Source organism: Oryzias melastigma, linkage group LG6 (genome assembly GCF_002922805.2).
Source record: "Oryzias melastigma strain HK-1 linkage group LG6, ASM292280v2, whole genome shotgun sequence".
Classification (NCBI taxonomy): Eukaryota; Metazoa; Chordata; class Actinopteri; order Beloniformes; family Adrianichthyidae; genus Oryzias; species Oryzias melastigma.
The window spans coordinates 60,471-72,942 of record NC_050517.1 but is presented as its reverse complement, the minus strand read 5'-3'; the positions used below and the strand labels follow the sequence as shown (position 1 = coordinate 72,942).

Below are 12,472 nucleotides of genomic sequence, written 5' to 3'. Positions count from 1 at the left end.
GCGAGGGTGAATCGTTTTACACTGGAAAACACATTTTCATGTGGGTGTGCTCATGTAAGTAATGACATTTTGTTTTAGCATGACTTTCTAAAGTTATTAAACTGATGTCGCACTACTAACGTAGCTGACTGGCAACTATTGATGACATCATAGAGTGGGAGTGACATCCAAATTAGAAGCCACTATTTTTTACTTAGCTCTCCATTTGGATGTCTAAATGAAGTGGAAAGGGAGAAGCCGTTGGGGTAGGAGTAGAATTCGGACTTGCCGTTGGAATTGGTTGTTACTTTTTTTAGTGATTTTCTTGATTCTCACCATGAGAGCGGCCTGATCTCCACCTGTCTCTGGAGTGGGACAGTGCTCTGCCATGTAAGCTTCCTTGGCTGCCTCAATGTCTGCTTTCTCCTGCTCAAGCATGCTCTGGGCCACTTGAAGGATCACACTCTGCAGGACAGGCGGCAGCAAAAAAGCGTCAGAGGCAAACTTTTACAGGTTTGATAAAGAGAAAAAGACAATAAAACAGCTGATAATGTGATGAGCTGAATGAATGGGTTGCAATGGTTACGTGTGTTTATGCTTTGAAGAAAGAGTACATCTAACAATCTACCATTATGGTGTCTCAAACATGATTCAAAAAGACACACAAACTGTAGTTTTAAGGAAATAATTTGAATTTCTTGAGTTGTTTACCTTCAAGTGATGCCTGCGGCTGGAAGTCATCTTCTTCCTGTTTGGGATAATATTCCAACCATTAGTAATAGCCACATAAATATAGGATTTTATAACTGTTTTTTTCATTGCTGCTAACATGATAGCTTGACTTAATTAAACAGAAGATGTTTTAATGATGAATTTAGCATGTAAAGATGTAAATATTCCACTTTCTTTCCCTCTGTCATCTCAGACGAAAAACCATTGACCGAAGTGAAGTGTGGTGGGATCTGCTGCACACTTACTCAGACATGTTGGCAGGTTTTGTGGCTCACAGCCTGAGAGAAGAAACACAGAAGAACATGGTGAGCACAGAAGCGAGCCCTGCCGAGCACGGGCGCTTGGCATGTTCTTTTGCTCTGGTGGAGATTGATGGACAGGAGATTCTGGAACGAAACTCGATCTGAGGCCACAGCTGAAGATCAGCGACGCAGACTGAAATACGGGGGAACGGGGGGGCTCAGGTGTCGCCTCCCTGAGTCGCATGACTACACCAAGTCAAAGGCTCGGATAGAAAATTCCTCTGGCAGCATCACTCAGTGAAGCTAAGGGTGGAAATATTTTAATTACTTTGAATATGAAAATTACAAGTCAAGACAGGATGCTCTGATCCAAAAAATAGCCAAAGACATGTTAACACTTTAGAAAACAATTGCAATAATTAGCGACATCCCCAAGAAGATATTTCTACAAGTAAAGTGAGTAAAGCACTGCTTCTGAGAAACTCAACAACTAAAGGACAATTATGAATATCATTCTCAGCCCACAAATACTCTTTGATGTGAGTCACAATTAAAGTATTTTATAAATCATTTAGATGTGCTTAAAACTGCTAATGCCAACTTAATCACAATTTGACATTTTGTTCCTACAAAACATTAACTCCTCTGTCTGATTACATTTTACAAAATTACAGACATTGTCTTACAGTTTTACAAATATCTGGGTTTTTTCAGAAAGAAAGATGTTAACACTTTAAGGGTTGCAGTTTTTCATCTTAGATTTTTTTTCACTAAGTTCCGATTGTGAACAACATTAAGTGGCGCAGGTGGTTAAGATCGAGGAACGTCTTGCAAAGAAAAACTTTTCAGGCTGTCAGGATGGCTCAAAGTTGAAAATGTCAGTAAGTCTAATCCAGTAAAAATAAAAAAGTCTATTGTGGCTCTACTCAACATGTTCTGTCTTGTTACGGTAAATATGATTCATTTCAAAACACTTAGAAGACACTGTAGGAAAAAAAACAAGTTTTCTCACCTGTTGAGAGGAGGAAGAAGGAGGTTTAGACACACTGGGTGGAAGAAAAGGACACACTGCCAAAGCCGCAGAGGGAGAAAAATCAAATAGATATATATGGTGACTGGAGATGTCTCAGCAAAATGCCCAGATTCTCTTTATGGGAATGGATTCCCAGTCAGACCAATGGCCCTGCGAGCTCCTGAAATACACCCGGCCAAGCCCCACTTCGTGAGCTGCCCTCCATCTGAGAGCACCAGAAGATGAGCTGCAGGATTCTTATTGCTCTTTTGGAGCAGGACTGTTTTCTGTGGAAAACAACTAGGTATTGAGATGCCAGCTTTTGTGGTGGAAAGGTGTCTTTTGGCTGTCTGGAGAGCTGGATCTCTGTATTTAGTTTACATGAACACATGGTGAGTCTTCCTAGACTGTCAGTAGAATCCAAATGTGTCCATTTAAGGTCTTCATAAAACTTCAAGCTCTATTGTTTTAAAACAAACATTTCCAAAAAAATGGAAGAAATACTGGAACTCTTTTCTCGTGAGTCATTCTGTGTCTTGTTAATGCTGCTCCACAAAAGACTTTTAAGTTTCTGTCATTAGGTTGTCTTTACTTATTCGTGAAGCGGATAAAAGAGTCTTTTACTGCAGCTGTTTATCAGTCAGCTGCTCTGTTGGCTGCTGTGGGATTATTAACAACAAGGTAGAAGTCATTCATCCTTAATTCAATTGTTTTATTTCTATTGTTTGCATGTTGAAGTGTACATGCGTACATGTTGAAGTGATGCTTCTCTGGCAGAGGTTTTTGCAGCATGCTACATGATGCTTCTGTTTTTGGGTTCAAAGTCTCTCAGGGGTGACCGGGTCACAAAACGAGATCAAAAATCAGACGGTTCCACCGCAACTCTCAGTCCGTAAGTCTGTGAGACACACAAAGGCTTTCAGTCACCCAGACCTCGGATAGAAACATTTCTCCTGCCTTCGTCCACGGTACGTCAAGCACTGTTTAAGAGGACTCAAACATCTTCTTCCTGTCGGCCTTGTCTTCAATGTTCTTACGCCAGTCGCCGACTGCTTCTGTGGGCTGGAAGAAACAACAGTTTTTCATCACTTTGAAAAAACTTAATATAACTATACAGAAATGTTGGAATTGTATCCATAAAATACTGTTGCAGTAAACAGAAAACTGGTTTCCCTGTACGCCTATGAAGAACAAAGGTCAGATCTTTGACTGGACAATGTTTCTAACGTTTCTTAATACTTTACTTTTAGCTGTTATTTCGGTGTGAGAGCTTCACTCCTCACCTCTTCCTTGACCTCCTTCTTGACCTGCTTCAGGTTGGCTCTCAGATCCATGTTGACCGTGTGTTTGGAGCCCAGCAGGGCCTTCAGCATGGCGTCGGCAGACATGCGCACCTTCTTCAGGGCGGGCTTCTTCACTCCGGCCAGCTCTATCACCTTCAGCTTCAGATCCTGGATCTGAGCCACACAGACGACCATTGACGATTTGAAGAAAGACAAGTACATTTAAAATCTACCCAAACATTTTGAAACATCTACATCATCATTCAGTTGTTGAGATGAATCATTTCCATCATATTTGACTTCCCAATTTCTTTTATTGTTGTGGATTAATGAATGTAGTGACAATCCATGTGGATCCAAAAATACCCTTAAACATAGAAATGTAAAAAGTTTTTCTTTGTTGTGAAATTTGCCTAACAATGCAATATATTATCTGTATCAAAGTACTTCTCCAATCTACACATTTTAAAAACATTTCAATAGCTTATTAGTCAAAAATTTACAATGAAACAAAACCGACCCACTAACAGATTTTTCACAATTCTTTCCATCCAGTCAAATGTAGAAATGTAAATGAAATGACATCCTCACCAGTTACCATCAACGAGATTTGTGAGCATTTTTCTATTAAATTATTAGTCTTGAAATTCGAAAGACCTAAAGTGAAAATCAAAAACTCTTTAAAACAGCATCTACCTTCATCAGCCAGCATTTATATAGGTAGAAACCAGTCTAGAACTGAACAGAACCATCAGACGGAATGATGGCCTCTAAACCTGTAGAAGAGTTGTTTCTTTGATTATTGGTGATGACCACAGTGGCTTTCTGCCTCACCTCTTTATCCACCTTCTCCACCTTGGCTGCTGTGTCGTACCTTTCCTCATCAATCTTGTCGATGGCTGAATGGAGCTTCTTGCAGAGTTCCTGTAGATATATTTAAACATATGAGATTCGTGAGATGAACTTGGTTTAGCAGTTTTCTGGTCCAGAGCGGACTTTTACCTTCAAAGAAAAACAAACTTTGGATTCACTTCAGAGGTCATCATCAGTCAACATCTGATGGGCTTACATGTGATTAAATAACATCAATTGTGTTGAATGTTTACAACAGTAATCAGCTCATAGGTTTACTGTTCATTCTTTTTATGGACAGAATGTCCAGGTGGAGATGTGCTGGTTTGGGGACCACAGGATTTCATCTCTGCTCTTTGCAGATGATGTTGTCCTGTTGTATTCATCGAGTCAGGAGGCATTGGAGAAGCCGAGTGTGAAGTGTCTGGGGTGAGGGTCAGCACCACTAGGTCTGAGGCCATGATTCTCAATCGGAGAAAGGCAGTTTGCCCTCTCTGGGTGGGTGGAGTGCTCCTGCCTCAGGTGGAGGAGTTTAAATATCTTGAGCTATTGTTCATGAGTAACACAATATTGGAGATTGAGGTCGACAGAAAGATTGGAGCGTCATCGGCTATTTTGTGGTCCATTGTGGTGAGGAGAGAGATGAGACCGAAAGCAAAGCTCTCAATTTACCAGTTGAACTATGGTCATGAGCTCTGGGTCTTGACCAAAAGTGGCCAAAATGAGCTTCCTCCAGAGGGTGTCTGGGGGCTCCCTTAGAGATGGGGAGAGAAGCTCAGTCACGTGGAGAAGGCTCGGAGTAGAGCCACTTCTCCTTCACATCCAGAGGATTCAGTTGAGGTGGCTCGAGCATCTGGTCCGCATGTCTCCTAGATCTAGACGCTTCCATGGGGAGCTTTGTCAGGCATGTCCCACTTGGCAGAAACCCCGGGGAAGACTCAGGGCATGCTGGAGAGACTATGTCTCTCGGCTGGCCTGGGAAAATCTCTGGCTCCGAGAGGAGCTGGAGGAAGTGGCCGGGGAGAGGGAATTCTGGGTATCCTTGATTAGACTGCTGCCCCCGCGACCCGGTCCCGGATGAGGCGGAGGAAGATGGATGGATGGGTTTACATGCACACAATCAACCAGATTTCCACATGTCCACTGCCCAACAGAGACTTCATGACCCTTTTGCTCCAGATGCTCGTGCTGTTGCTAAACATTGATCATTGACTTTCAGCAGTTTGCACTATGCCAACATTTCTAGAAGAATAACTCTGGTCAGAGACACCAGGTTTGTCTAAAATGCAATGGTTTTCAATTTTCATGAAATTAGAAAGCACAATAATAAAAAAAATGTAACATAGTTATTTAAGAACATAAAGAAACCCAACATGTTTAGTTCTCACCATGAGGGCGTTCTGGTCTCCGCTGAGGTCGGGTGCAGGGCAGTTGTCAGCCATGTAAGCCTCCTTTGCTGCAATAGCATCCTTCTTCTCCTGCTCCAACCAGCCTGCAGCGATCTGCAGCATCAAGCTCTACCAGGAGATTCAAATATGAAGCAAACCTGAAGCAGAACACCAAGATGTCCAAGGCAGAGAGAACTGAGAGAACTGCCCTTACCTTCAGATGATGCCTGCGGCTGGAGGTCATTTTCTTTCCCCTGTCAGATGACAATTATGAGGACTGGCTGAGTGTTGTTTAGTCAGTTGTGTCATTTGTTTTAAAGTTTTTGTAGAAGTTAGAAAAAATGCCCTGAATATGTAAATTGATAGTGTGAAGTTACACAAAGCTTTCTCAGAAAGGACAATGACCCAACATGTTAATTTTTTCTTTCAGAACTTTTTTTTTCATCTATTCTCAGCCCATGGATTCAGAGTCTTTGGGGTCACTGATGGTTGTTCCAGTTGTCAAAGGGCAAATGTGGATTACACCCTGGACAGATCTCCAGCCTTTCACATACTATAGCCCACACTCACTGCTAAGGAGCAATTTAGACTCACTAAATAACCCAAGAAGCAACACACCACACAAACTACACGATCAAAGGATCGACCTCAGAGTTTAACCCAGAACTGTCTCATTATCAGGCAATAGTCCTTAGACCACCAGACCAGCATCCAGCCTTAAATGAAACAGATTTTCCCTTGTGATGGTATAGAAAATCAACTCCATTCCTTTTTAGATAAATGTATTGTGAAAAAATATCTAAACAGCAAACAGCAGAAAGTAGCCTGATCCCTCCTAAACAAGGCAGCAAGAATTCAGCTTCATCCAGTAGTTACAATGGTTAAATTTTGACATGACTGGGGTTTATTAAGACTTGGTTTTCTTGTTTGAAATTGTGTTTGTTTAGGTTTCAGTTTCTTTGTTAGGTTACTTCACCAACACTCACAACATCCTTTTCATGACAGTTGTTCAGCCTTTCTGTGGTTTTTCAGTCCATCATAGCTCAGCTTGTTCACCTTCTAGCCCAATTTTAATGAATAGATATACTATTTTTTAACAATTTTCGTATTATATTGCAAATTTAAAACAATTTCGAAATGTGTTTCTGCTTTACAAAAAAAATCCATAGAATCCTAAACCAATACTGGAAGAAATATCTAACTAAAAATGAATGAAACATGCTCCATTTATTAAAAACTCTCTAACACGCTTGGAGCAATCACTTGTGCCATTCTAAACCCTATCTTGGTGAGCGGTTGTGGATGTATGTCTATCTCAGAGAAACCACAACAGAAAAGTGTACTTACTCAGACATGTTGGCTGGTCTTGATCTTCACACCCTGTTGAAACAGAAGGAAACAGCTAGTACAGACTGGATCCAGCTTTCATTCAGCTCACTGACCCTGTTGATCCTATTGCTCCTGCTTTATAGATCCACACCCTCTGACCTCTGGCAGGAAATGTGACACTCCCACACAAAACTGACAAAGTGGCTAATTTTGGGTGAGTGGGGTCAAATGTTAGGGTGCAACTGTTGCTCCTCTGATGACATCTGGCCTGAAATTAAAGTTAGGAGTCAAAAGCCTGCAGTACGGAAACCAAGTATGTAACAGAGAGCGTGCAGGGAGGGAGAGCAATAAACACGACTGCAGAAGCCTGCAGGCTCCAAACTGCAGTGGACAACAGGTGTATCCAGAAGCTGCTTCAAATTCCAGCGGAAACAATCAACCAAAAGCTTGAAAATAAGTTCTGTTTCCCAGGAATCTTCTTCTTCTATTCCTAGATGAACTTTAAAAAGGATGACATGTGATAAGCCACCTGTATGTCACAGACTTAAAGTTAAACAAGTGAGTTTCCCATTAAGCTTTTCAAAATAAAGGCTCCACATTGCAGAGAATGACCAGAAACTTGGTTACAAAACAGAAGATAGATATGAAAAATGCATAAAGCCTGTGTGAATGAAAGGTAAGACCTCAGAGCTGCTCTTACAATGGTGTCATTTCAATCAACATCATAAAGGTGCAAATCCAAGCAAGAGCTGCAGAACAATGAAAATCCTGGTCTGACAGCTTCGCTCAGCCAGAGTGGCTGAGCGTCCTTAAATGTCCTCTGGAGCGTCAAATCACAGCTGTGGAGTGTAGAGGACACACCTGCAGCAGCAGCATCCCTAAAAGCCCCAAAACACCCAAAAAGCAACTTTTGAAAACATCCCACCTGCACAGAGGAGCTCAGAAGCAGCTTTCAGTTATCCCTGACAAGAAGAGGCAAGCTTGAGGACTGACTTTCACCTACTGAGCGTGACGAAGATGAGGAGGACAAGGAAGTCTACCAGAAGGAGGGGAGATCCTGCCAAGTCCCAGATAGTAAAGATTAAAGATGGTATATAGGGTGTGAAGTGCTGGCTCAGCTGGAAAGTCAGCCCTCTTTATGGTAACAGAGGCACCTCAGACCAATAGGCCAACAGGCTCCAGAAATACCACATCTCTGAGGAACCTCATAAATTTCAGCCGCAGGAAATCACTATCAACCCCCAACACACACACATATACACACACGTAGACAAGTGAGGAGCTGCAGGAATTGTTACACAATAATCATGGCACACGGTCAGCGGATGATCGGCTTCTTTCCTGAGGCTGGCTCTGCAGGGAGCCTCCATAAACCTTGATCGGTTTTGGATCAAAGAGATGACATCACTCTGACGAGTTTGTCTGAAAACACTGCAGGAGGAAACCAGTGATGTCTGGAGTGAAAAACCTGCAAACCTTCAACCAAGACTTAGAATTTCTTTAAAATTCTTTCTTGTTTGGTCTGTGGAATAAACATTCACTAGCAACCGATATTTGTTTCTTCTTAACACAATCGGAAAGCCTTGAAAAAGCTGATAAAAATTTGAAACACTAAAGGAAGTTTTATTTACAAGGTATCGTTTTAAATCATGCTTCTCACATGATCGTGATGTAAATATGCAGATTCAATTTAAAGTGAAAGGAAGTTGGTCTGTAAATGAAAAAAAAATGTTCCAAAAGACAGGACTGAATCCAAAAAACTTAAAACAACTTGAACAAACTATCCTATCATGGTGTAAAACCACCCTTGTATCTCCAGGTTAGGACTGGGCAAATTTGGGTATCAATCCGATACCGGTCAATACCGCCGATATCAATACTGGTATTTTTTTGTAAATGTAGTGGATGTGACATGAACTTATAAATCTCAATTGTTTTTAAGCACTGTGAATGTTTTTGTAAGTTTTCCTTTTTAAAATTACTTGATAAACATAAAAACAGAATTTGAACAAAATCTTCAATTTAATGGAAAATGGTTTACTAAATAAAAACTTCTTGAAATTAAAAACAAAGTGAAGTAGTGAATGCAAAACAGTCAACAAACCAAAAAAAAACCAAATAACTATGATACAAAAATAAATCAAAGTGTTTAACAATTAAAAAAACAAAACTTGAAGAAAATTAAATGATGTGTAACTTCTTAGCCTTTGAATAGAACAATAAAAACAGTTGGAAAATAAGCTGTCAAAAACCTCTCAGCATTTAAATAAGGTGATCAATGCATGCGTGCAGATCTGCTGCTGAGATCTCACAGGACTGGGGAGAGTTCTGAGGCAGCAACTCAGCTGGGTCATTTTTGCTGATACAGAACAGTTTTAAACAGGAGTGGAAATATCAATATCTGCGGATCGGTATCGCTCTGATATCAAGACCAGTTAGAGATCAATACTATCGATATTTTGGATCAATCTGCCCAACATTGCTCAATATTGACATATTTGAAGGTAAAGTAACTCATATTTTAGTAAGAATCATTAATTCAGTACATTTACTATCTAGAAAAGTGCAGATTCCCATTTGAGACTCACCAACCCAATGTCAAAAAAAGCATTTGAGAGAAAGTATTGAAAGAAGATCCAGAATTAAAATTGAAAAAGAAGAGAACACCACTCACTGCTTGCAGAACAAAAGGAGTTTTGTTTGTGGAGATTGTGGAACAGGATGAACTCATAGGGTGAGTCACTGAGCATCAATGAGAGGACAGCTGATGGAAGGAGGAAGATGAGCATCAGGACAGGCTCTTTGCTGACATCTGCTGGGTTATGCTTCAGTTCCTCTGAAAGCTTTCCAAACAAGATTCAAAAGAAACACAAGCTGCTACATGCCTGAGGGCTCTGATGTCCGAGCAAATCTTTACCACTCTACCACTGATTATCTGCATCTTCAATTAGGAACAGCCAAACTCTAAAATATAAGTCTAAATATATATTTTAAAACATTCACAGTAAATCTTTCTAATTGTGTGGCATTGTCAGAAACAGTGCAGGTCATAAGGCAGACATCTACAGCAGGTGTGGAGGCTTCTGTCTCCAAGCTTTACATGAACACCAGAGTAGCTTCACTCCTCAGCATGTCTTTGGTCTTCTCTGTGGCCTGCTTCAGGCTGGCTCTTAAGTTTACCACATGTTTGGAGCATAGACAGTATATGTTATTACTGGACTAAGCGGGTGTGATGTCACAGATAGAATTCTCTTACCTCCAGCTCCAGTGTGAAGCCAATTCAGTTGATATATTTCCACGATATGGGCAACACCATTTGGAGCCAGTCGTCAGTGATTGACGAATCGGTTTGAGTCACGTTTCTGGGGCAACTACTGTCACCACTCATGGTTGAAGTCCACACCTCTTCCACTGAAAGTGGGTCAGTATCTCCAGCAATATATACTGCCTATGGTTTGGAGCCCAACAGGCCTTCAGCACGGTCTTCAACAGGGCCTTCAGTGAGGCCTTAAGCATTCCCTTCAACTGAGCCTTCAGCATAGCCTCCAGCAGGGCCTTTAACAGGGCCTTCAGTAGGGCTTTCAATATTCGCTTTAACAGGGCCTTCATCATGGCCTTCTATGGGACCTTCAGCATGGCCTCCAGCAGGGCCTTCAGCATGGCCTTCAGTAGGGCTTTCAACATCCGCTTTAACAGGTCCTTTAGCACGGTCTTCAACAGGGCCTTCAGTGGGGCCTTAAGAATTCCCTTCAACTGAGCCTATAGCATGGCCTCTAGCAGGACCTTTAAGTGGGCCTTCAACAGGGCTTTCAACATGCGCTTCAATTGGGCCTTCAGCCGGGCTTTCAACATCTTCATCATGGCCTTCTATGGGACCTTCAGCATGGCCCTCTACGGGGCCTTCAGCCTTGCCTTCAATGGGGCCTTCAGCATGGCTTTCAACAAGCCCTTTAGCAGGAATTCAGCAGGGCCTTGAACATGACTTTTATCAGGGCCTTTAGCGTGACCTTCAACAGTACCTTCAGCAGTGCCTTCAACAGAGGCCTTCAGCATGGCGCTCTGCAGGGCCTTCTGCATGGCCTTCTGCATGGCCTTCAGCAAGGCCTAAGACAGGACGGGCCTTCAGTAGGAATACAGCAGGGCCTTGAGTATGGCCTTTAATAAGCCTTCAGCATGGCCTTCAACAAGGCCTTCAGCAGGGCCTTCTGCTTGGCCTTAGCAGGGCTATTGTTTTCCTGCTTGAAGTAAAGAACCAAGGGTAGGATTCTGATGATTTGGGAGCAGCTGAAGCATATTGCTCCTTCATTAGACTTGAAAGGGGGAAGGGGGAAATTTCATGTATGGGAGTTTTACAACCAATGGTGCTTTTACTGAGAAAAATTCACTGCTTTCTTTTTCCTGTTTATTTTTTTTCCACTGGCTGCTTTAAAGCCAATTTTTTTATTTAGTGTTTGGAAATGTTTTTTACAAATTGCACATATTTTTGACAGCTATCTGAATTCTTCCATGACCCAACCAGACTCTGTCTTTTTCCTTATGGAGGAGGACCATCAGATGTCAGCCAGGGTTTGCAGTCAGGAGTCAGCACTCCTGACAAGTGAAGCCATCAAAGGTTTCTCCTGATTTGATGAAGAAGGAGGCCTTCAGTCACACAATCTCAGCGATGACACAATCATTCCTTTATGTAAAGCTCAGGTGAAAACACATTTGGAATGTGCATGTATTTTGTTAAGTGCTGCAACTTTTTCTCACCTATAAAGTGAAGATAGCAGGTCTGCAGGTCTGAGAACCACCATGAACAAATGAAACTTGCAGGGTTTAAATTCTGGATTCATCAGGTCAATGACCTGCAGAAGTCTGTTCATCCTCCGACAACACCAGTGTTTCATCATCATCAGAGTGAAAAGGTCAGAGGTCATCTGAAGGTCATCAAAGGACAAAGTCAGAGTTTGGTCTTGAGTTCTGGTTCCACAAACATTCCTCACATGTTACTGCACACTGTCTTTTTCATCGCTTGTGCCAAAACTCTGATCAGTAAAAAGAGGGAAGAGCAGCACATCATGGAGAGCTCACAGCCACAAATTGAGGCTTCATTTCTCTGCATCTTACCAGCCTGATATGTGAGCTCAATTACTCCTGATAAAAACAAAGAAAGGTTGGTTTTAAAATATTTGTTTTTCAACGTATATACTTATCCTCAGCTCATTTTTCTGTCCCATCAGCAAACAGTTTGAATAATATAAAGGCTGGAAGATGATAAACAGTGAAAACTTGCCCTGTAGGGTTCTAATGAACAGTCTAAAACAGAAGAAAAACACTGAAAATGTCCTCTCTTAGTGGCTCTAGAGGACGTTCATCACCCATGAGAAAACACTGTTTGCTTTGTTGGTCTGCAGACTAACAAAATGCAGAAAAACAGTTTATGTCATGCATGTTTGAAGCAAAAGCTAGCAAAAATCTGAAAAATTTACCTTTTCTTTTCTTCATGCTTCAAAATATTTTCATTTCGACGATTCAGGTGAACTAAAAACAGAGACAGATGTTAACAAAAAGCTTTAATTTAAAGAAAACTAGAAAGCCCTAGATTTTAAAAAATATCACACTCACCTTTGTGTGACTCAACCTCTTCTGTCAGGTTTTGCTTTCAGTAAATAT

At 41.5% G+C, this 12,472-nt stretch overlaps 2 protein-coding genes across 6 annotated transcripts; both read right to left on the bottom strand.

Annotated features, from left to right (window-relative positions):
- Positions 1 to 198: 198 nt before the first annotated feature.
- Positions 199 to 2,158, bottom strand: LOC112152521 (troponin I, fast skeletal muscle). The gene is made up of 4 exons (XM_024282159.2): positions 1,966 to 2,158; positions 957 to 989; positions 691 to 727; positions 199 to 444 (listed from the first exon to the last, which is right to left on the bottom strand). The coding sequence occupies exons 2-4, from the start codon at positions 962 to 964 to the stop codon at positions 214 to 216; spliced, it is 276 nt and encodes a 91-aa protein (XP_024137927.1). The 5' UTR covers positions 965 to 989; positions 1,966 to 2,158; the 3' UTR covers positions 199 to 213.
- Positions 2,159 to 2,656: 498 nt separating this feature from the next.
- Positions 2,657 to 11,859, bottom strand: LOC112152520 (troponin I, fast skeletal muscle). Of its 5 annotated transcripts, none has more exons than XM_036212143.1 (7): positions 11,570 to 11,859; positions 6,836 to 6,868; positions 5,703 to 5,742; positions 5,489 to 5,617; positions 4,083 to 4,172; positions 3,249 to 3,422; positions 2,657 to 3,027 (listed from the first exon to the last, which is right to left on the bottom strand). In XM_036212143.1, the coding sequence occupies exons 2-7, from the start codon at positions 6,841 to 6,843 to the stop codon at positions 2,950 to 2,952; spliced, it is 519 nt and encodes a 172-aa protein (XP_036068036.1). In that variant the 5' UTR covers positions 6,844 to 6,868; positions 11,570 to 11,859; the 3' UTR covers positions 2,657 to 2,949. The 5 variants fall into 5 exon arrangements, with proteins under 5 accessions (XP_036068036.1, XP_024137926.1, XP_024137923.1 ...); XM_024282158.2 differs by lacking the exon at positions 11,570 to 11,859 and adding an exon at positions 9,492 to 10,602; XM_024282155.2 differs by lacking the exon at positions 11,570 to 11,859 and adding an exon at positions 7,743 to 8,789.
- Between the last annotated feature and the right edge of the window lie 613 nt (positions 11,860 to 12,472).

What these genes read in the sequence shown, in the direction of transcription:
- LOC112152521 (XM_024282159.2), bottom strand. An exon ending in GCCGCAGGCATCACTTGAAG is followed by an intron (nt 445 to 690) that starts GTAAACAACTCA and finishes CCTGTCCTGCAG; the next exon opens with AGTGTGATCCTTCAAGTGGC.
- LOC112152520 (XM_036212143.1), bottom strand. An exon ending in GAGACCAGAACGCCCTCATG is followed by an intron (nt 4,173 to 5,488) that starts GTGAGAACTAAA and finishes ATATATCTACAG; the next exon opens with GAACTCTGCAAGAAGCTCCA. An exon ending in AGAAGGAGGTCAAGGAAGAG is followed by an intron (nt 3,028 to 3,248) that starts GTGAGGAGTGAA and finishes TGTTTCTTCCAG; the next exon opens with CCCACAGAAGCAGTCGGCGA.